The sequence below is a fragment of the Vombatus ursinus genome, unplaced genomic scaffold (assembly GCF_900497805.2).
Source record: "Vombatus ursinus unplaced genomic scaffold, bare-nosed wombat genome assembly UNPS02014794.1, whole genome shotgun sequence".
Classification (NCBI taxonomy): Eukaryota; Metazoa; Chordata; class Mammalia; order Diprotodontia; family Vombatidae; genus Vombatus; species Vombatus ursinus.
The window spans coordinates 17,420,839-17,445,402 of NW_020954572.1; the positions used below are offsets into that span (position 1 = coordinate 17,420,839).

The 24,564-nt window shown below is 34.7% G+C and overlaps 1 protein-coding gene across 4 annotated transcripts in view; it reads right to left on the reverse strand.

Moving 5' to 3' along the window:
* Window positions 1–4,095: 4,095 nt before the first annotated feature.
* CASC4 (cancer susceptibility 4) overlaps window positions 4,096–24,564 on the reverse strand; it is an 84,667-nt gene continuing 64,198 nt past the window's right edge. For 2 of the 4 annotated variants that reach the window (XM_027870106.1, XM_027870105.1), the window contains 2 exons: window positions 12,155–12,322; window positions 4,096–6,207 (listed from right to left, as the gene is read on the reverse strand). In XM_027870106.1, coding sequence (XP_027725907.1) covers window positions 6,137–6,207; window positions 12,155–12,322 — 239 coding nt within the window. In that variant the 3' untranslated portion in view covers window positions 4,096–6,136. Of the gene's footprint in view, window positions 6,208–12,154; window positions 12,323–22,846; window positions 23,526–24,564 lie in introns of those variants that run through there. The other 2 variants (XM_027870107.1, XM_027870108.1) reach the window with 2 other exon arrangements.

Sequence of the window (24,564 nt, forward strand, 5' to 3'; positions counted from 1 at the left end):
CATGTTAGCAATCGAGTACTGCCTAATTCAGTTCTGAGAGGACAATCTTCCAACTCACTGATATATAAGTAAACAAGTAACAGAAACTTTACTCTGCAAAACCTGAATGAAATATTAAAATACCTTATGAAGCATGTTCTTAAGTTATACACAGCCCTACATAGTATCAAAAAGCTTCTGCTCTCCTTATTTATACCTCTTTCAAATTTTCCTCAATATCCTTACTCTTATAATGTGAATTTTGTTCTAGGTCAGTTTCATGTTTGGCAGACATACCAACAGGTAACATGCAACACAGTGATCTTTAACATTTTTCATAAATTTCTACTCCTAATTTTCTAATCTCTTCAATTCCCATCTCTTCTACCAAAAAAGCACATTGGAATTTTCAGTGTCATAAAAGGAAGATCCTTGCTTTGTTTTATCCAGGTAAGGAACTAGAAATTGGCAGGTATCAAAAAGGGAGGCAGAGAAAGCATAACCTGCCAATAACAGGGGAGTTGATAAAGGAATACTAGGAAACAAGAATAGTTGTGACAGTATGGTAGAGAAAAGGTTGTACTAATTAGCCAGACTGTTGTTCATTGGGTCTCTAAAGATTCCACTTGTAGGTAATCTAAATGCCCTAATGGGCATTATCATCCCATTAGAGCTTTGGTCAGGCACACACATATGTTGACTAGCTGTTTACTAAATTGCTGCACAGGGGAGTCTAGTTTACTCACAAATTCCATTTGTAAATTATATTTAAAGGGATATAAGTTTTGCACAATTATCATGGATATTTATTGAGCTTCTAATGCAGACAAGATCCTATAAAACTTGATTACAAAGACATGGCCCCTGCTCAGGAGAAACACACGATATGCTTACTCTGCATAGTAAATTAGACAAATTAGCACAGGTGACACCAAAACATTCAAATTCTTTTAAATTTTGTTATTTTGTTGAAGTTTCCTCATGTTTTTGGTTATTTCACATTTAACTTGAGAGGACTAGGTTAAAAATAGGAAGAGAAAATGGTAAAAAGCTGGGGCATGATATAATAAAGATGTTGCCTGTCTCAAAAGGATTCCTTAAGGGGGATAGTCCTTTAATGTAGATACTGGTGTCAAGGAAAGAGGCAGGCATATGGAGATGCATTTATTCAGAACCACTTATCCATTTAGATGCTTAGGACAATGTTAAGGGTCCTAATGGAGTCATGGAATCACGGCAGGTGGGATAAAGAAAGACAGGCAATAATTTATATATCATTATTGCCATGCTCCCCACATTAAGCTACTGTCACACAAATCCTTTTCTACTGCACACAGACATGTAGATCCTTAAATATCTATTTTATTTTTGTTCTTTGTTCTCAAATGTGCTTTTTCTTATATGTCTATATCTACATCATCTATTTAAAACATGAGCTCTCAGAGGGCAGTTAAACTTGCTTTATACAGTACAAAGTACAGTACATATCATGTACATGTTTTTCAATGACAAAAATTCACTGAAATGGTTAACATTGACACAATGTTAGTAAACAGCCTCTCTCTACTGAGCCAATTTCATAAGCATGCTTTCTCCTGGGGATGTTCTGTCCCTGTGTTCTAAAGGATGTTCAGTGTTGCCTAACTACAAAGTTCTAACTTAATCACATAACTGCAAATGACACAAGAGAAAATAGGTATGAAATCTTAAGATGATCCATTTTTTTCTGGTAAAATTATCCAAGAGAGACAGTATAACAGAAGTAACCTATTGAAGTACAGGTTGACTGCTTAAGTCCATTCCAAAAGTGAAAATTTGGTTATTTTATTTTTTAAAAATAAAAGGTTGAAGATATGATTGTTCACATTCTCCCTAGTAATCATTCTTCCATTTTCATTTTATACTCTGTATCCCTTTTTCTCAATTCAGTATTCCATGACCTGAGTTGTTGGATACCTAGATAGAATTTGTATAAATAACTAGCGGCTTGACCATCAAAAGAGAATTTCTGTGAGCTGGTCTAACACATTTCCGTTTTCTCCATCCTCTCAAACAGCAATGTTGAGGAAGGGCTTGGCATTAGTCATCTGTAGCATCTCATCACAACTAAGTTTTATTAAGCACCTACTATCTATCTGCATAGTGCTGAGATGGGCACAGTAGGGGAAATAAGTATAAGGGTTCCTGCCCCTGAGGTGCTTGGAATCTAATATTTGGGGAAGTTAAGACATTTATGAATGAAAAGTTGAAGAATACAAGGCAATTTGTGACTAAGTGTTAAAATGGTACACTAAATAGTATGAGATCTTAAAGGAGGGAAAGATCACCATGACCATGAGTTTTAATAAGAAAGGCTTAATGGAAACAAGGGCATTGAAGTGGGCCCTTAAAGAAGGGCAGGATTTGGATAGGCATGGGGATGAAGAGAGAGGATTTAAAACAATATGAGCAAAGACACAAGACAGGAATGAGCAAGGTGATGTTGAGTTGCTCAGTTTGACTGGAATGGAAGTTTGATTTGGGGAATATTAGATCAATACACTGGAGCCAATTGGAATAAGCTTTAAATATTAGGCTAAGGAGGTTCCCTGTAAGATAAAGCCAAGGAAAGTTTTTGAGCAGGGGAATAACGTGATGTAAGTCATGTTTTAGGAAAATGAATATGGTGGTGACATACAAAATGAAGTGGATAAGGTAGTAAACTCAAAGTAAGTGGATGATTTAGGTTATAGTAGTGATTCGGGCATGAGGTAATAAGAACCTGACTAGACTGGTAGCGAAGGGGAAGAGGCACATATGAAAAAAAAAATTGACAGGGCAGTAAAATAATCGTATACAGGAGGCAAAAGAGTCAAATATGACTCCAAGGTTTCAAGCCTGTGTGCCTGGGAGAATAATTATACCTTTCACGTGTACAGCACTACAAAGTGCTTTCACATACATTATCTCATTTGATCCTCACAATAATCTGAGGTAGGTAGGAACTGAGGCTCTGAGGGGTCCAAATGTTTTGTTCAAGATTACTCAGCTAAAAAGTTACAAGAGTCTCAATTCCACGTCTTCTTGTTCAAGGCAAGTGCTCTTTCTACTATACCACATTGTCATCACAGCAATGGAAATAGAGAATTCAGGAGGCAGTTGCATTTCTTTTTTGGGGGGTGGTATGTGTGAATGGTTGGGGGGGAGAGATGAGTTTGGTCTTTCATATATTGCATTTGTGATACCAACTAGGCATCCAAGGAAAATTCCACCTATTGGTAGGTGGAACGTCATGAATGACGTACAGAAAAGAGGCATTAATGATGGAAATATAAATTTGAGGGCCATGCAAAGAGAGGTGACAGCTGGAACTGTGATAATAGATGAAGTTTCTCTGGGGACAGTATAAAGAAAGGCAAAAAATAAGAATTGGGCAGTGGGGGTAATATTCTTGATTAGAGGATAAAAATGATTATGACAGTAAAATATTTTTTCAAAGAGCTCTATCAACCCTCTATGAAAAGATACTCATATACCAATTTTTGTTTCAGAAATCTCTGAGCCTCACCTCCAAATATGCCATGGCAAATTTAGAAGGTAGCATGGAATGAAAAATTTGGGGAAATATTGCACAGAAGAAGAACTGAAGAAAGGATTAAGTTCATAGTATTTCATCATGATGAGTTTGATTATTCCAAAATGGATTCATTTTTATTCTGAGAAAAAAAATGGAAAAATCCTGACCATGTCAGACTGCTTTAACTAATGTCCCATAGGTAATGAGTTCAGCTAACTACTTTTATCTTTGAATTTTAAGCATAAATATCTTAAGAGTAAAAATTAACTGTTATTCCAGTTTTTTATATTTAAAAATCTTTGCTTTCTTTTAGAAACATGTCCCTGAAACTATTGTTCATTCTCAGTGCCCTAACATAGCAAAGCTGGATACATATGGTCTTTTTTTTTTTTAAACACAATCCATTGCAAGTTTGTATTTGTTTTTATAGATATAATATTATTGAATTATACTGTAACAATAAAAAGTTTCATACTGGCATTAGACTGCAGTTATTTGCTACCACATATATATCATATATATATAGTAATATATATCATATATATCAGAGTCAGCACCAATAAAATGAAAAGTTTTTTTTATTCATTCTTAATTTAGTAGGACCCAGAAAGTGGTGATTGCAATAGCAAAGTTTCCATCATATTAACACAATGTGGGGCAAAAATACATAAAAAATTAAATCTTAAGGCAGAAGTAAACATCACAAAACCAGCATTTCTAATACAGTCTGTAGAATGTCAGTCTTAAGAGATGTATATGTTTTTATAATACTAAGAGAAATTCTATCAATTGGATCTAGATTTCTAGGGTTATAAAAATTTTAGGCTACTGGTAGAAATTTAACTGTGTAAATAAGTAATGGCTATTAAGATGCCCAAGTGATTGGTTTTAGGCCAAAGGAACTAAGGCAAATGTTTTAAAATTCTGTAAGATTGTACAGTATTAGATACACAGTATTACTGGAAGTCTTTTCAACCTCCCCTGCACCCCCACTGCCTCCTTAACAGTATTTAAATTGTTCTATGAACTATCTCTCTCCACAGCAGGCTTTATCCTATTAGTGACAAAGGAGCCAATCTTGGGGTGGTGCAAAAAAAGCTTGTTCATTGCCTAAACTACAGCACCTTCTCCTGGTTGCAAAATGAATTCCCCAAAACCTGGAACAGTTAATGAAATGAGTGATCCACTTATCTCTATTATTTGTGATTTAGACTTCAACCTGAGTACAGAAAGAGAAAAATATCTTTATGTTTATGTGCTATTAACAGTAGCCCTTCTGAATAGCAGTTAGGGTTAACATTCTTAAATTCTCCTTTTAAGTGAATAGAACTATTTCTGTAAAATTTAAAAGTGCTTTAAACCAGATTACAAAAATTACGTAACTTACAAATTCTAGTGAGATAGAAAACCAACAATGTCAAATAGGTCAAATGTCTTAAGATATCTGCATTTAAATTAATTTTGAGTAACTGAGATTTAAATATTTATGAGATAAATGGGTTTTTAACAATAACATTAAGTAATAGCAAATTATATATACCTCAGACCTCTCTAATATAAACTTTTAAATTATTTGTAATAAAACAGCTGTAGACTCATTATACTTCTATTAACAGTTTGGACATTCATCAAAAATGTTTTAAAATTCCATGTATATTCATTTTGATAAAGTGTAGGAAAATACTGCACTGTAGAGAATTCTCTAAAACTACTAGAGAATCTGTGAAATACTGATATCAGGTTTTCTATGAAGCCAATTTAGCCCCATCCAGGATCTGGCATTTAAATCATGAACACTATTACCAATCTTAACTGGAGATATAAAAAGTATCATCTCTGTTGCCTACAGTTAAATAGTACTGGTATTAAAAAGGTAAAAATATAGCCATCCGGTTTTTTTCCCTTCAATTCAATTTCAATTTAATTTTCAATTTTTTCAATTGATGAGATACAACCATCAAAAGAATGTATGTGTTTCCAGGTTATCTCACCTTTTGAAAGTTTATCCTCAGAACACAAAACAGCACCCACGTAAAACAAAAGGGGTAGGGAGGTGAGTTTTCACACATGCTACCCTCCTATATCCCCTATCCCCCTTACACTTAGGTATCTAGGTGTCGTTCTCCAAAAAACTTGAAATGAGCAGCAGAGGGATGGAGCAGAACATGTATTGAATCAATCAAGAATATATTTGTGTATAAAAGAAAGTTTTCAGCTTATTCCCACCATTCTGGATATGCTATGTTCAACATATAAACTATATCACCATATTTCCAATTTACCAACTTAAGGAAACAATTCAAACTAAAATTTTGAAGTAGATACATTAGCTTGCTTTAAATGCAAAGATTATAGTTTTTGTTTTCTTTGTTTATTGGTTCAACTATAAAAGAACCAAAAACATCTCTGGATTTCATTATACAATATGCAAAAGTTCAAATATATACATATGTACATTTCTCTATTAAAGTTCTCTATTAAGGTTCTTATCATTGTTTCTTTACAGGTGATTTTTAAAATAAAAGCCAAGAAACAATGAAGCAGAAATGGTTCCATTTTACAGCAATTCAGTTTTTCTGCAGTTTTCCTCCAGTACAGAATTTATAGGACATCATTGAAGTGTTGCTTCCCATAGTCTGCAGGGTCCATTTGAAGTTCACGTTCTTCATCGTCTGTAAGTGAAATGTTTACACATCAAAAATAAACTCTTAAAAAGGCTACTGCAGAAATTCATTTTAAACAATGTCTCAGAACTGTTCTTTCCCCTCTGCTTAAGGATAGCTGCCTCCGTTCAATGTTTTTTAAGATGGACATAAAATTTATATCACTTCCTTCCCCACAAGAAAATGACAATGAGGTAAGACCACTGAGATATTTATGTCTTCCATTATAAGCGCATGGTCTTTATTTAATTTTCCAAATGTATGTACTGATATTTTATGCTTGGTTTTAAAAGGTTGCATGTTTGCAACAGAAACCATTTAAAAACGTTTATAGTAAAATTTCATCTACACTTGACACTTACTAGCTGTGTGACCCTGAGCAAGTCACTTAACCCCAACTGCCCAAACAAAAAAAAAAAAAGAAAAAGAAGGGATTTAAAAAAAATTAAATAAAATAAAATTTCATCTGAAACCTTTGGAGAACACGTAGTTCTGGACAGGTAAGTTTTATAATTAGTTGAAGACGTACTCTTTATACATAGAAACATCTTTTATTTTGACCATTTTGCATAGAAATATTTTAAATGCCATTTCCCTCCTATACCGAAGACAATTTAACTTTTCCTCATTAACCAAGGGTCACTATTATGATAAATATTAATCCCATCATATGCAGCAATACAATGATGCCCTTGGGTCTTAATGGATCATAAGTGTACAATTGGAAAGGACCATATAGGTCATCTAGCCCAATATCCTCAGTTTTACAGAGGAGGAAACTAAGGTAGAGGTGGGTTGGGTGACATGCCTGAAGCAGCAAAGCTAAGATTTAAACCCAAGTCTTCTGACTGTACCTCCAGTGCTGTTTCCCCTATACCATTATTATCTTACCTGAAACTAAATGCTATAGTATAACTACATAACTTGGAATAGAAATTTCTAAGAGCTATTGCTTTGCTTCTGTCTATGATATCACCTCGCCAAATTGAACATAGACTGATCGTTATCACTTAAAGCAAAAGACGTATACAGACTAAATGGGGTATACTAATATAGTTCATTTCTGTAAAGGAAAAGTCTATTCAAAAATTTCATCGATACAGAATAGTACTTAAAGGAAAGAAAATAATTAGAAAGCTACCCACACTTGATTGAAATATTTTGTAATGTCTCAATTCCCCTTTGCAGCACAAAGTGAAATATCATAAAGTATGGGGTATCTTCAGGACCATGTTGGTAGATGTTGAAGAACTGGCTCTTAAAAAAAAAAAGTACCTATACTTTAAAGTTTAATCTGCATTATTAGCATTTTTCCTTCACTGCCTTAAGTCTAGACAATCAATAAAACAGAAAATCAAGCCCTAATTTGTATTTGCAGATTCCCAAGGTATAAATGCTCACACTAAAAATTTAACAACCTGCTCAGAGCCAGCTCAGGCTGGTTCTAGCACTCCTCTGGCTACCTCCCATAAAATGGGGTCTATGAATCTCAATAACTAGGCAGGTTTTCTGGGCTAACAACTCAATGGTGTTCCTTCACTTTCCTTCTCTTAAGAGTACAGGCCAACATACATCACTGGACCTGCCTTCCAAAATTATCCAAACCCGGTTACCATACATTTCTATTAACTTTGTTCTTTTGTTTAGTTACCTGTAACTATTTTGGATTCTATGAATCAAGGTGGACATCTCCATAGGATTACTGATGGAAGTTATTTTGTTTTGTTAATCCTCAGTTTGAGCTACAGTCTATAAATATATATGTTGAATGAACTGAATGAAAAGAAAAAGGTACATCCAGCATTCAGTGTAAAAATCCATGGAAAGCGTTCTAGGGCTGTGAATTGTTAGTCTTAGGGCCTTTTATTATGAGTTCTGTTCTAGAAGTTGCTGAAATCAATTTATAGGAAAGTAAATGAAATTGCATGTAGGACTCTTTAGATCACAGAAAAGTAAAGAACACAATGCATTATGACTAATTATTCTTATTCTGTGGTAGTAAAGAAACAACATGCCAAAAATGTGCCTTAAACAAAATCAGATTTCCCAAGGAAATGCCTTTTGTTTGGTCTCTGACTTAGAAACCCCCAGTTTATGAATGACTTATATACAAACTGTCACCAGAGCTAGTGCTAAAGCTTTAGCCCCTAAAGCCAAAGCCCCCTGGAGAACCAGCTGTTGGAATTAGAGCCCTAAGAGTTGGGAGCTAGAGACTCCAGCAGTGGCTGGAGCAATGGGGAATACAGTGTCGTTGTCTCCTTTGTCAGGGATTCTAGATTTGGTGCTGGCCTGGATGGGGGGAGCTCCATCTGTAGGGTTAGGGTGATAAGAGAAGGTTCTTTTCGTACTACTGGTGGCTCCTGGTATATCTTGGGTTAGAATCTGCAACTTTTAAAAAACAGAGTCAGTTATTGATGATAATAACTAGCATTTATATAACACGTTAAGGTTTGCAAATCACTTGACAAATATTATCTCATCATAACCTCACAGCAATGCTAGGAGACAAGTGCTATTATTATCCTCATTTTACAGATGAGGAAACGGAGGCATTTGGAAGTTAAGTGACATGCCCAGGCTCATACGACTATTAAGTATCTGACACTAGATTTTAACTCAAGTCCTTTTTTTTTTTATTAAACTTTTTGGTGAGGCAGTCAGGGTTAAATGACTTGCCGAGGGTCACATAGCTAGTAAGTGTCAAGTGTCTGAGGCCAAATTTGAACTCAGGTCCTCCTGACTCTGAGGCCAGAGCTCTATACTCAGGTCTTCTTGACTCCAAGTCCAGTGCTGTATTCACTGAATCACCTAGTTGCCATAATGATGGTTAGATTCCAATGCATTATTAATATTATAATTCAGTTACCTTATGGACCAAGTAGGCCTTTGTCAGCTGACTTAGAAACCTAAACACCATTTATCAAACAGTTTCTATGGGAAAATATATTAAGGAAACATAGGATGATATATTTAGAGTTTGCCTCGTCCAACCATATGACTTTACAGATAAGGAAATTGAGGACTAGAGGGGTTAAGTAACTTGCCCACAGTCACATGGGGAATACACATCAGAGCCAAACTCAAACTGAAGTCTTCCGATTGCAATGCTCTATTAAACCATAGAAACACAAAATATTTCCTACATATTTCTCATCATAAAGGATGTCATAAAAGCTAATAGAAACTGGAAACCAGTTATTCTTTACTTTTGAAAAATCACTTAACTTAGCACCACTACTGGGTAAGTAGAATACAGGTTTATGTCATAACTTTGCATGCATGCCTATGTTGTAAATGGTTTGTTACCTTTGATATGTATTGTGACCCAGAATATGTATACACATCTATAAGAATAGGGGCCCACTTTTCAACATTTATTGTAACAAGTTTTAAGAAATTTGCACATATTTGTGTATAAGACACATCTTTATCATAGCAAACCCACAGGAACTATCAACTTATCTGCTCTTTTAACAGTGACTTTAGAAAGTTCATCAATTACTCAAAATATATCTATGGAAAGATTGTACCTAATACTTATACGATAGCAAATGATCCCACTATTCCAAAAAACACTACTTTTGCCACCTTAAAAATTATGGTATTAGCAGCTGTGCCTTTCTTTGGCACTTTGCTACTATTCCCTAAGGTCCAGACTACCTGCCCACAAAAAATCTGCCACAAATAGCCTAGTGTTCATATACCCAACCCTGATGCTTCTTCTTGAGTGTTACTGGTACATTTAAGTTTAGTTCTAAACCCAAAGGAGTAGTGTTTTACTCAAGTTCTAAGAGAATAAAGTTCTATGTGATTAGAATAGCAAAAAGCATTTTTTTCAAACTCTTATTCAATTCTAAATGAAATCATCACTTAAGAGTACATGACTGACCATCTTATGCCTCACCTATCTTCTACCTAATGTGATTTGAAAAACCCTGAAATTTTATTTCTGTTCATAAATTATGGTAATTTATGGGGGTAATATGAGAGGTCCTTTAAAATGCAAATACCCCTAAAATATGGTATTTTAGGTTACTAAAATCTTATGTCAATGAATTTTGCAGCTATTATTATTTTCAGGTGACAAGACAGATAAATTTACATGAGATCTGAGCTTTGGATTAAGTAGGTACACTAAAAGAGAGGGGGAAAGGAGTGTAGAATGGGCCTATTTCTTAACTTTGTCAAGGGTCATCCTTGAACGCATATACTATTAAGCTGAAAATTCCTTCAAAATTTGGCTTTAGAAAGGTAGCACAAATTATAAAAAAAGATTGTCAATTACAGATGGAACAAAATAATGGGTCTAGACAAAGCTCCAGAATTATCTTACAGCTGGATGAAAAAAATATGAAAGCCCTTCAGAAAGAAAACTAGAAACAGAACTAAATATAAGCAATTAAGTTAATAAAGCCAGAAGATAATGGGACATTTCACCAAATCACAGTTAGAAGCACAAAAGCTCAGTGAAAGGGGAAGATGTCAGTCAATAACATTTATTTGATACTGGTTAGGGGAAGTAAGTAGAGATTGAAGAGACAAATAAAAGGAAAAAACAAAAACAAAAAACTAATTCCTGCCCTCTAGGAGCTTACAATCTAACTGGGTACACATGTAAGAAAAATGCTTGACAATTGCAAAACACAAATAACTTCAAAATAATATGCAACCAAAATATAAAGAATAAAGATAAAGAATAAAAATGATCAGTGGGATGAAGTTAGCCAAGGCAGCTTTTCTGGAGGAGATGGTTAAAATAAAGATAGGTAGATAGAAAGAGAATTACAGTTGCTTTAATAATACAAAAGAAGTTTATTCATATAAGGAATCTTCATTTATACCTCTTCATATAATTTTTAACTACCATTCATCAATCTTCTTTCTTAAGACTCTAACCTTGGAAAGCTATGGTAGTAATACACAGGCATGTGCCTACATAAAATTTGGTGGCTCAAATTTTTTTTCCTGTGAATTGTGCAATACTTTAAAAATGAAATATATTTTCTTTTAAATTTCACAACACATTTTAAAGTGGAAACTTTAGTTACAGTAATGGCAGCAAGGGAGAAATCAAGAGCAAGTTAAACTTACAACCACAAAAGTATAATTTCCCATGCATCAGTATTATAACATACAATAAATACATTACACATGCTGTTTAATTTCATAATCAACTTTTGTAGAAAAGAAAAAAGTTCCACTGGAAGCTACACTAAATTACATATAAAGATCCAGAAAGCAGCCCAGGCAAAATGGCAACAAAACTACATTCCCTGAAATACATGCAGTATTAGAACATGGGAAGGGCAGCATGCTCACAGGCAGTTCCTGAACTTTCATTAAATTAAAAGCTCAGAAGTAACACTTAACAAGGAAAATCTGTTGAATCTGTGTATTATACAAAAAAATCTCTAATCTTAATGAACTGATGAGGATGACAGTTTACATTTTAATCCAAGGGAAATAAGCCAAAACAACTGTGAACTAAATAGATCTTCAGTGGAGAAGGAACCCATTCCTTTTCATGCCAACTACCCCTGTAGCCCAAGGGTTAGCTGGGTATTATTTATAGATAGTTTAGAAATGTTTTTTCAGTGTTAGAAGCCTCAAAAGTTCTTTTTTTTGGTGGATTTGCCTTAATAAAGTCTAGAGGCATGTGAAAGAACATTAATTCCTATTCAAAGCTGAAGATTTTAAATTTCCAAACTGTAACAAGATCACAAAGACATTTACGATTACAAGCCAAAATATCAATTTTCTAAAAATAATTTCAGAATCCACAACTACATTAAAACATTCATAAAAATTTTAAAACAAAAACTAAACTGAAAAATTATACAAGCCTCCTTTGTATTAAGGCAGTTCTAAGAAATGGAAAAAAATTCTACACAAATTCAACTAGTAAGCCAGAGGTGAGTTTCACTGTCACAGCACGGAGGTCAGGCCCCACGCTCACCTTGGACGTCTTCTTCTCCACCATCACCATCTTCTTCCTCATTGTAAGCCAGCTCAGCCTGCTTGTCTGCCTCATACTCACCTACGTTACCATCATCCCCATTATAATCCGCCAATTTAGAGCCATGCTGCGGATCAACAGGGGATTCATTTTCATCAAAGAACCGGCCTGTGAAGTAGGCAGAGGATTAAGTCAGAAGCAAAGAGAAAAGAAAGAAAGGAACCTACATTGAAAGCCAAGCAGAGGATAGGCTAATGAATCCTGGCAACTTTAGGGTGCTGGTTAGGAAAAAACTTTATTTTGTGAAGGCTAGCCAAGATAAAAGTTAATAGGACTGCAACATTTAAAAATAACTCTTAAGAACTTCTCAATTTTACTTTAGTGCTCAGTTATGTGATACTTCTTTAAACCAAATAACACCAGTCATTTTCAACTCTAGATTTTTCCTCAAAATTGAAGGTTTTTCTAGCAAGTACCTGGTTACTTTATCACTTTATGATAAAAACTAAAATTATTTCTATTAAGAGAAAATGGGTATGATCATTATTTTGTGATTAGAGCAATATTTGAGCATTTCTGGTTTTCTGTTGTTTTTAGATACAGTTTAAATTAGTCTAATTCTCATGGTGTACTTTTTTTTTTCTGGTGCTATAGACTAGGTTAGTTAGTTTGGAATCCTAGGAAAAACTGATGACTGGAATATAATAAACATTTTGAATTGGGAAATGAAAAACAAAGTCTATAAGGTACTAAGATATATTTATAGATATTGATCTTGTTCAGAAAAAGTATACACTTTATGAATCACTAAGAGACAAGTAGAATTTTTTTTTACTAGATATAATGAAAAATCCATTCAAGGAAGCTATTAAAATGATAATGACAATACAGTAATTTTAGGCATATCAAAAATGTATGGCTGATTCATGAAGATAAAAAGGAATGGCATTTGAGATCAACACCAAATTAAATTAGAGAGTATTAAAATGATTTCTTAGTCTAAATACCAATTAAAAGATGAGGCTGATAATGTAAGAACTTAACTTTTTAAAAGGGAAGTCTATTTGTGATGCAGTCTCTATTTGTTTGTGTTTTCCTTCACAATGCTTTCTGATTTATTTTGGAAAATAAGCTTAAACTTTATTTCAGTTGAAACGATGCCTTGAAAAGTTTTAAAGAAACAAGGCCATACAAGATTGCAAAAAAAGTGTAATTCATTATATAATATATTAAACTTATACCATGTAATTACTTGGAGCTATAAAAACTATATTTGGAGACAGTAACAATGCATTAGGGCCAATATACACTGAAACTATCATGAAGAAGTTTAATAACTGCTTTGCTTGTGATAAAGGTAAAGCAGAATGGAAAAAACTGGTGAGCTCTGGTTCATTTCACAGCTGGTTCATCAGCCCATTTGTATTTCTAATTCTTGGATAAAGGAAGTTAAAACTAGTCACAACAGTAGAGATTTTTCAAAGAAAAAAGACATGAGAAGATGAAGTCAATTTGGAGCCTCCCCTCCAAAAAAGATGATGCACAGAAATAGGTTGAATAAGTAATTGAACAAAAAGAGAGAATTAAGAAAAACGTCAAGATTCAGATAGCCTACTTCCAAGAAATTCAGAGATTGTCTCTTAACAACACCACGATATTTTGGCAGTACTGACTGTTCTTTCCCCAAAAGTTACATAAATGATACAAATGCAACCAGTAAAAAGTGACAATTTTTCTACAAAGAAGCAACTATATATTTGTTTTCCTTCAACATGCAACATTTAAAGATGTTAAAACAAAGTAAGCAATACTCTTAAATCCTATTATGGAATCAGAAATTCCCTATGTGCTTTCAGCATTTAATATGGCGGTACCTAAACGCAGACAACTCTTCATATATTCTTGTTATTAAAATTTGGTCAGTTCTTCAAAGCACCCTGTAATTCTAAGATTGTCTAGGTTTATGAAAAGAAGAAGGCTAAGAAAAGCAGAAAGTCAAATAAAAGAATCACAAAATAGGGCTACATTAATTAATACCACCAGAAATAGTAGGTTAACTATAGAAAGAATAGGTCAAGTTAGGACAAACTGAGATGTCTTAGAAAACTTGAAAGCTGAGGTATCAAATAAATACATAGACTTAATTAGTCTGGATTCATTCATAAAATGGATAACACTATTGTTAAGGTGATTCCAATGGGTAATTTAAAAGCTAACTTAAATATGGATGATAATATATTATTTTAAAAGATGATAACATAAAGGCCCTTTGCTAAGAACTAATTAGTGCTAAGATATATTCAAACTTTCTATTTTTGAACAACAGCATTAAAATTCTACTATCTGTCTTAAAAGAAATTTATTCTATCATCCTAATTCCTGTTATTACTTCCAACCAGGATATTAAGCTTAAAATGCTGTTTTGCTGGAATTAAGGACATATAACCTGAGAACTGAGAGCTCTATAGTATTTTTTCATTTAGGAATAATAATAATTGACATTTATATGATAGTGCTTATTGTTTACAAAGAGCTTTATATGAAGTATCTCATTTTATCTTAATAAAAATGCTATGGGATAAGAATCACAGATCTTATCCCTATTTTACAGATAAGGATACTGAGGATCAGAAATGCCAAGTGACTTGCCCCTAGTCACAAAGCTAGTAATTGTTAGAGGTAAGGTTTGAACCTAAGCTTCAGCTGACTCCAAATCCAATATTGCTTCCTCTACATATAACCTACTCCTCAATTTCATCATATCACAGTTATTCTCTCACCACACTTGTATACACTGATCTACTTATATGAAATTTGCAATGAGAATTTGCTAGAATCCCATATTCCTTAAGTATGGGTTGTTACTGTCAGATGCATGACTGAGTGGCTTGTCTACTTAGTGGAGAATGGAAGGAGGTACATTGAAAAGTAGGTGACTCAGCCCTTTGAAGTGACATAAACTGACACTGCTAGTCTGGGCCTACTATCTTACTTGATTTACAAGCTAGAGGTAGAATTCTTACCCCAATGAGACATAGAAATTATCATGACAGATAAAAATAATTTTGGTTATTTAATAAAAAAAAAAGTTTTTATGTGAACAAATTCAATGCAGCCAAAAGAAAAGAAGTTGTTGATTGGGAAAAATCTTTTTATCAAATATAAAGGTCTCATATCCAAGATATGAAGGAAATTTATATAAATATACCAGGAAAGCCATTTCCCAATAAATAGGTTGTCAAAGGCTATAAAGAGGAAGTTTTCAAAAGAAGGAATGCAAACTATCAACAACCATAGAATGCTCCAAATCATAAAAAAAAAAATTAAAATTACAAATCAAAACACCTAAGGTTTCACCTCATAACCATCATGTATGCAAAAATGACACAAGGGGGACCTAGGTGATATAACAACAAAAGATGTCAAAAATTTATTATTTTAAAAAAGATACCTGTAAAGCATTTTACACATGTTATTTCATTTGATCCTTAAAACAACCCTGTGATGTAGATACTATTTTTATTCCCATTTTATAGATAAGAAAACTAAGGCTAAGATAGGTAAAAGGACATGCCCAGGGTCACACAGCTAGTAGGTGCCTGGGGTGGGATTCAAATTCTAGTGTTCCTGAATCTAATTCCAGCAGCACTCTATTTACCATGCCACCTAGCTGTCATCCCACCTTTCCTCTTTCCTCTTAGGTGATGATATTGAAAAATTAACCAGAAATCTACCAGCAACAGTATGGTTTGTCATATAGCTTCATCACGACACCACAAGTAAAGAAATTTCATATCTAGATTAATTTAAAAATAGCCTTTTAAGCATTATGAGTTTTAGCATTATCAAAGAACCTTATTAATTAAACTTAATTAATGTTATTATTCTTATCAAACAGGGCATGTTTGTAAAGGAATGTAGTATAAACAAAAATCTCAATTAAAATAAAACATGTAATCTTCATATGGGAAGATAAAGTAACTATCTTCCTTTTAATCCATGGCATATGAACTAAACTCAAATTTCTCATTTAACTATCACAGAATAGAACTCGCTGCCTGCGTGCTCAAGGATTTCCAGTGGTTCCCTATCATCAACAGCATCAAATATAAATTCCTTTGGCAATCAAAGCTTTTCATAACCTAGTCCCTACCAGTTTTCTCACACCTCTTCTCTTCCATGCACTTTTCCATGCCCAGCCACACTGGCCTACTTGCAGTTTCCTCAAACACAACACTCCCATCTCCATACCTTTGTACCTACTGTACAAGCAAGGAATCCTCTGCTCCTTCACCTCTGCCACTGGATTTCCCTGACTTCCTTCAAAATTCAGCTCAGATCCACCTACTCCCCGAGGTCTTCCCCTGTCCCCCCAGCTGCTAATGCCTTTCTATCTCCTACCTCCTTCCATCTACTTTGTATAAATTTTGAATGTATCTAGTGGTTTACATGTTGTCACCCACATTAGAATGAAGCTCTTGAGGGGGAAGGGACTGTTTTTGCCTTTACATTCCCAGTACTTAACATAGTGCCTGGCATATAGTAAGAGCTTAATAAATGTTGTCTTGACTAATAACTTCCAACTGCCATTAGGTAGTATGTTAGAAACTTGTTATGGAATAAAATACATCAAGCATATACATTTGATGCCCCCCCACGTTCCCCCCTTCACTCCAGGGGAAAGGAAGCCTAGATGCTACTACCCACAGAAGTAACTAAACATAGATAGATATGAGATAGTCAGGGGTCCTACATTAAAATTCTTGCTACCTGAGTGACCTTGGGCAAGTCACTGAGCAGGTTAGACTAGACCTCTAGCTATATTCCCTTCCAGCTCCGAATCTATGACTGTGTGGCCTTATCTATCCTAAAGCACAGAACCCACAAAGGCAATACCACAGCTTTAATATATTAGAATGATAAATACCATAAAAATATGAGTAGGACAAAATCTATCATTCTCTCAATAAGACATATTTCAGTATTTTGTCTGACTTTTTGCTTGTCATTATTTAAAATATCAAAAATCTGACATAGACATCTAGTTCAAATTAGGAGATAAAGTGCTGATGGAAACATAAAATGGAAATACAGAAAAACTTTGTTTAAAAAAAGAAGAAAGGAGATGACAAATTGTCATTATCAAAATTTCTCAATCATAAAAAGCTATATTAGCCTAGAAGAGAGAAAAAACACTTCAAAGAATATTTCAGCATCATAATGCAGACTAAATTTTAAAAAATCTCTAAGGAATCATTTCACTGCTTCATTAACTTGGGACATTTATGCTGTTTGGTTTTCCAACTGTTCTGCTATGAAAATCTATTTTTATAAAATTATGTCATTCTATTTAAAGTATCACCATCATTTACTATAGCCACAATAATGAGTTGTTCTCTGAATGGGTATGCTAAAATAAGTCCAGAGATAAAAATCTTTGTTGTAATGATTAATATGTCAAGTGAAATTTCACACATTAAACACACAGTACACACAGGATAACATCATCAAATAAAGGGAAACACTACTGTGGCATTAATGAGGATAAAGTGATTACAAGAGATTTTTACTTTCTCCTATGTGACTAGAACTTTCTCAGGCTATAAAAGGGGAATACCATCCCAAATGTCAGTGTTAGTGGCATACTGTTCAAATTAAAGGACACATTCCTTCTTTCTTTTAATAAGCAATAAACCTGCTTTCATTCAGGAAATGTTTTTTGTTGAGGTAGGGAGAGATGTTATGTGAGAGGTTTTGGGGAAACTTGTTGTATGAGTATCAAAATAAATTGTATTAAATATTTTTTAAAAGGAAAGTGGGATTATTTATGAATGAGAATTCAGAAATAAGACAACCAGCTCAGTATGACCCTTACTACACACTTCATCAGCCATGCATAGTTGCTGTATGATAATTAACTGAATAAGCATGACTCCAAAAACACTCCCAATAGCTGCAGCAACAGTAGCTAGGATCATTCCTATAGTCCAGTGATCTCTAAATTACTTTGATTGTGTACCTTATTAGAAAATAAATTTGATCCCTCCCTATATGATATATATCTACTTATTTGTAAGTTATATAAATATACTGCTATACTAACAATTACTGTATATTATAAAATACAAAATAGAAATTTTTTTTTTCATCAGTACCAAGTCACTTTATTGGGATGTAAATGGTGGTAGTTTTTTGGGTACAGATTATGAAAAGGTCAGATAACCAAAATATGCATGCACTGAAAGACAGGAGCCACTCCCACAGTTCCCAAGTGTGGGTTCCCAGGTGTGGCTTAGCTCTCGTTGTCACTGTCTCCAAGGGTGTGCTTGTCAAAAAGATACAAAATAGAAATTTTAAAATGAGATAAAGATGAAATAATATTTGATTCTGAAGTCAACAGGAAGCCACTAGAGTTTATCGAGTAAGAAAGTGACATAGTCAGATCTGTGCTTCAGGAAAATAACTTTGGGAGCTGTGTGAAGTTGGAGTAGGAAGAGATCTGAGGCAGACAGACAAATTAGGAAGCTACTACAGTAATCCAAGAGGGAAGGAGTTGAAGAGGACTTCAACTAGGCTGGTGGCTGTGTGAGTATAGAGGAGGGGAAAGGTGTGAGAAATGTGTAGATAGAACTGGCAAGAACTCTGGAGACCATGCTACTGTATTGTACTTAATGGTCTTAAACACTTCTAATTTTGTATTCACAATAACTGCTATACTAGAATCAATGGAGCCTGCACCTCCGCTTTCATCCGGACCTAATTCCAGACATCTGTGGATTTATAATGTTATCCAGGGGTAAGAGAACCTTCAGCCTCAAGGCCCCCAGTGGCCCTCTAGGTCCTCAAGTGCAGCCCTTTGACTGAATCCAAACTTCACAGAACAAATCCCCTTCATAAAAGGATTTGTTCCGTCAAAAGGCTGCACCCAAGGACCTCGGTTCCCCACCCCTGTAAATCATCACTTGAATGAGGGGTGTTAAGAGACTTTACCTCTTATCATCACCAGGTTTTAAAAGAAAGGGTGAACATGACACCCCCCTCCCCATGATCAAATTCATCCTTCCTCGCTCCGCTCACATGTCCACTCATCAACAAGGACATACCAAAGGACCTCACTATTACAAATCGCTATCCCATCTCTGGATTCTCCAATACAATTTATTTTTTTCCTTCAACACCCTGATGCACTCTTCACCTTTCATACCAACCCCCCCACCCACTCCCAGCTAGTAGATGCTTTCAGCCTTTAACCCATCTACTTCATTAGCCTTCTTGCTGTGCTGGACTTTGGCCATTAGCTACAGCCTGTTTAATTAACACCTCTCTAGTAGACTATACTTCTCTTACCTCTAACAATGCTTCAATGTCTCTAACTGTCCAATTCTCCAACCCTCTCACCAAACCCACCCTCACCCCCACCCCCAGCCCAGCCCAGTCCTTGATTACTCCGGCCTCTTCTTTCCTGTGTCAATGTTACAGTGGTATCAGAGAAAGTCCTACCAACAGGTAAGCTCTAGCTCACTGGAGGTCAATGGTGTTCTGTTACCCAGGTCACAGATCATATTTGCTCCAAATATCCTTTCTCTTCACTTAGAATTAGAGATTTAAAGTTGGGGAAGGCCTCAGAGATCATCTAGTATGGTTTGTTTGTTTGTTTTTTTTGGTGTCGTGGACCTCTTTGGCAGGCTGGTGAAGCCTATAGAGCCTTTTTCGGAAATGTTTGTTGCCTACATTCATAACTGAAGGAAATGCTAAATTTCAATTAGAGGTTGGTAAAAATGAAGATGTAATTTTTTTTCTCCCTAATCCAGATTCACAAAGCCCCTGAAATCTACCCATGATTCACCCTTGGGGAAGTAGCCTGTGGATCCTAGGTTAAGAACTCCAGATCTGATCAAACTTCAACATTTTGCAAATGAGGTACTTAAGGTTCTGAAAGGTTAAGTGATTTGCCTACAATTACACAGATAGTAAAGGGGCAGACCAGACACTCAAATCCAGGTTTTATCTTAATCCAGAACTCTGTACTTAATCCAATACTCTGCCTCTTGGGGAATATCTTCCTTTTACATAGATTTAGCCTAAAGAGAATACAGTTTTCAATACAGTATTTTTATTTTGAGCACTTGTTTTTATGTTATTTTTCATATAACAAATGATTTTAAAATATTTATTGAATCCTTCAGTGGAAATTTTATTTACTTTTTGTAGCTACCCTTCCCAAGCCCAGCCCTCTAACAGGATGGAGTCCTGTTATTGCAAAAATCCTTCATATTTCAAAAACAAACCAGGCTGTATTTTTTACTACTTTAAAATCTGAAGAAGTAAACAACATGCTCAACAACATATTCTTCTGGGAAGGTTTCTAATTGTAGGCCTGAATGAAAATTGTCCAAAACAACATTTTGCCCCCAGGGAGAATACCAGAAATGAGAATTTAAGGTAACACATCAAGAATGTATTTCTTGATTTGGAAATGATAGAATAATAAAATTCTTCATATTGTGTTTCCATAAAATGAAAGTACTTGTTTATCTTGAGCAGATCTCTTTATTTCTTTAGGATATCATAATCAATTACCCTGAAATCTACTTGGACATTTAAAAATGTGAGGGGGGGAGAGAAAGAAAGAAAGAAAAAGAGAGAGAGAGGGAGAGAGAAAGAGAGAGTATGCTTGTGTGTGTGTGTGTGTGTGTTGCCCACACCCATAATGGAAGGAAATGTTAAATTTCAGTTAGAAGTTAGTGAAAATGAAGACATAATTTTCCCCCACTACTCCAAGGTTTCACTATTCAGTTAGAAAATAGCAAAAGATGATGCATTTAGAATCCAGATAATATGGCATTTTAGAACTACCATGGGATTTCATATCTGGATTGATTGGGACCAGACATTAACTGGACATGAGTTAAATCTGTCAAGCATCTATCATTTCCTTGGTGTTCTCAAAAACATAGACCACGAGCTACCCATAACCCAAAAGCCTTAGAGTGGTCTGAGACTCAGAGACTGTTAAGCAACTTGCCTATAGTCACAAAGCTATTAAATGTCAGAGGGGAGATTTGAACCTAGGTCTTATTCATTCCAAATCCTGCACTTTATCCACTACATCATGTTACCAGATCAACTATCAATACTGATTAACAAGTCAGATAAGTAAGGCCTAGCTGTATATGTTTTTAAAACTCAAAGAGGAAATCAGAAGAGGATCTGATAAGTGTATCCCCAATTAGCTTAGGACACAGAGACCTGACATGATTAACAAAATTGGAGCCAGGTGATGCTGCTTGAATGAAAGCAAGCATTAAAATGATATATGGATATACTACCAGACACACAATGTAGTGATCTCACAGAGCAAGTAATCAAAGGAAACTGTGAAATTTATGGCTGAAAACCAATGGGTCTGGGAGGCAAGGAAGGAGGAGGTTACACAGGGAGAGGCTTGAATGTCGGTGGGCATAAGGAAAAAAAAAGAATTCAGCATCATAGAGAAGGGAAGAACTCTTCCCTCCTCAGGAACCCTTAGCCATCTAGTTAAGTTTGTTCTAATAGTTTGGTCTTTTTTTTTTTTCTTTTTGGTGAGGCAATCGGGCTTAAGTGGCTTGCCCAGGATCACACAGCAAGTAAGAGGCTACATTTGAACTTAGGTCCTCCTGACTCCAAGGCCTGAGCTCTAACCACTGCTCCATTTAGCTGCCCTGGTTTGGTCTTAAAAAAAAAAAAAAAAAGAAAAGAAAGAATCTATTTTCCACAACTGGGGTAGGTAACCCATTTCCCCAGAGCTACTGAACAGTGAACAAATACTAAACCCCTATAGCAACACGTGAAACGGGGAGGAGAATAGATTAACACTGGAGCATGGAATTTTCAAAGCCAAATTCTCCTAATTCTCCTTCCTCCACACCCCTTTTCTTTACAAGACTAGAGAAGTAAGATCAAGAAAGGGAGAGTGACACTGAACTTGCAGATAAATACGTTAAAAAGTTAAAAAAAAATCTTAAAATGTTTTGTTTCTGTTCTCTTTTCCTTTGTGTTTACCTTTCCTTGGTGTTTCCTTTGTGAGTACCAAGACTGGGTAAGTTTTGGCTCTAGGGCTTAGCAAAGAACTGATGAAAATTAGAATCATTACACAAGGATTTAAATCTAGAAAAGTAATTATCACTAAAACATCAAACTCATAAAGGCTAACACTGTGAAATAAGGTAGGATCAGGGCAAGTGTAAGTGGCATATGCCTCTATTATTATAAAATAACAATAAATTAACACAAATTCAGAATTATTTAAGTCTAAGATTTTATTATATGCAAATTTTTAGTGTGTTTCTATGGACAAAGCTAAATTATTGCAACAATTTTGTTGTTCCTTAAGTCTATAAAAATAAAGGCTTCTGCTCTTAAATTATTTTATAAGAATTTTTTTTCATACACATAAAACAAGACCTGAATGACATCAATTGACCAGTCCTTTAGTTTATAAAAATATTCTTTAGCTTCTCACAAGACTTAAAATATTTTAAAATCATAATACAGTCTTAAGAACAAATAGATAAAAACCAGTTTATCTGAAATATTTCAAAATAAAATGTAGCTTATGCTTTTCAGTAACACTTTAGTCAAAGATGATAATTTTAAAATATTTGTATATGTTATCTCTTCAAAAAGAGACAAAAAAGAAAAACTATACTCATGGTTAAACAATCAAATACATAACAAAGGCAACTGTGTAAGGAGCTAATTTGGTAAAGAAGGTGCTAACCTACTTTAGGAGAAGAAATGTCCTTACCAGAGAGTTCCCTATACCAGTGAAATCAGAGGTCCAATTCCTAACCCCTGGTTACTAAAAAACAAAACCATAAATCAATATGAAGACAGCAACAGGGTTTATTAAGAAGGATATATTTACAGAAAATAATAAAAAGAAACAAAATGAAATATTATATTTTGTTATCCAATTATTATTTGTCTACCTAGAGGGTGACTATGTTTTCCACTTAGTCAAACATGAAGGTTTAAGGAAATGCTTTACTATATAGTAACTAACCATTATTTTTGTATATAATTACCAAATATAATACTGAGACAAGGCAAAGTAGGCAACCATAAATACCTGAGGGTAACAGTGGGAAAAAGGAAGATCAAATAAGGGATATTTTTAATACTGTTTTTTGTAAATTCACATATTTATAAAGACAAAATTCTGCTCTCCAAAGTATATTAAGTATTTATTTTGTGATGTTAAGTTGTAAGTATGAAGGCTCATGAGGAACTCACAAATGTTTTGTCGCAGCTCTAATGAGTATATGTGTGTTTCACGTTGTATTTTGCAAAAGACTAACATGTATATTTTTAAAATACCAAGGAGAGAAATCTGTTGAAAACAGAGAAAATTAGAATCATTACACAAGGATTTGAAATCTAGAAAAGTAATTATCACTAAAACATCAAATTCATAAAGGCTAACACTCTAAAATACTATTTTAAAATAAAGTCCCAAGGATTTAAGTCAAGTCAACAAGCATTTAAGTGCTTACTATGGGCAGGCATGGCACCTAGGTAAATAGAGTCAGGTCTGGAGTCAGGAGGACTCATCTTCCTGAGTTCAAATCTGGCCTCAGACACTTACTAGCTGTGTGACCCTGGGCAAATTATTTAACCCTCTTTGCCTCAGTTCCTCATCTGTAAAATGAGCTAGAGAAGGAAATGGCAAACTACTCCAGTATCTTTGCCTAGAAAACCCCAAAATGAGGTCACAAAGAGTCAGATGCTACAGAAACACTGAATAACAACAACAATGGGCAGGCATTGTGCCAGGGGCTAGAGATACAAGGAAAGGCAAAAACAGTCCTTGCCCTCAAGGAGCTTACATTCTAATGGAGAAGACAACATACAAACACAACTATGTACATGTAAGACATATCCAGGGAAAATTGAAGATTATTTTATTTATTTATTTATTTTTGGTTTAGGCAACAGGGTTAAGTGACTTGCCCAGGGTCACAGAGATAGTGACTGTTATGTGTCTGAGGCTGCATTTGAACTCAGGTCCTCCAGAATCCAGGGCTGGTGCTCTCTCCACCTAGCTGGCCCTGAAGATAATTTTAGAGGAAAATCACTAGCACTGGAAAGAACTAGGAAAGGCTTCTTGCAGAAAGTAGCATTTGAGCTAAATTGAAGGAAAACACAAAACTATATTTTCAAAGAATTCTTTAATTTTTTTACCTTTTCAAGAAGGTAAAATTCACCAGCTCACCAAAATTTGGCTTTCTTACTTCAAGACACAGTTAAAATAACTGAAAGCAATATAAAAAAAAACTCATCTGAAATATGCAACATGTACACTAGACTCTACTGACATTTCATCTTTTTCTGTTAAGTTTCATAATCTTTTCAGATAATGCTACACTGGT